At 63.4% G+C, this 265-nt stretch overlaps 1 protein-coding gene across 1 annotated transcript in view; it reads right to left on the bottom strand.

Annotated features, from left to right (window-relative positions):
• Positions 1 to 217: 217 nt before the first annotated feature.
• Positions 218 to 265, bottom strand: part of SCAMP3 (secretory carrier membrane protein 3) — a gene marked incomplete at its 5' end in the record, with an annotated part of 1,149 nt that continues 1,101 nt past the window's right edge. Inside the window, one exon of the mRNA XM_010143854.1 lies at positions 218 to 265. This exon is cut by the window's right edge and continues 1 nt beyond it. Within this exon, the coding sequence (XP_010142156.1) occupies positions 218 to 265 (48 nt within the window).

Consider the following 265-nt stretch of genomic DNA (forward strand, 5'->3'; position numbering starts at 1 on the left):
GTCCACTGAGGGGAGGGGACCAGTGCAAACCAGAACAGCCTCTGTCCGTGAGGAACGGGGTGGAGCAGCAGACAACCCAGGCACCAGCGCTTCCAAGCTGGGATGAGGCAGCCTCTGACAGCTGATGCAGACACACAGGGATCCAACGAAGGTGCACCTTGGATTTCTCTTCCCTAGAAAGAGCCCACGTGCGAGGAGCAGCCGGGCCCCCGCCTGGCTATGGTGCTCGGAAGGTGTTGGTGGCCGCCCCCCGGGCAGCCTTAGC

This window comes from Buceros rhinoceros, unplaced genomic scaffold, assembly GCF_000710305.1.
Source record: "Buceros rhinoceros silvestris isolate BGI_N320 unplaced genomic scaffold, ASM71030v1 scaffold34129, whole genome shotgun sequence".
Classification (NCBI taxonomy): domain Eukaryota; kingdom Metazoa; phylum Chordata; class Aves; order Bucerotiformes; family Bucerotidae; genus Buceros; species Buceros rhinoceros.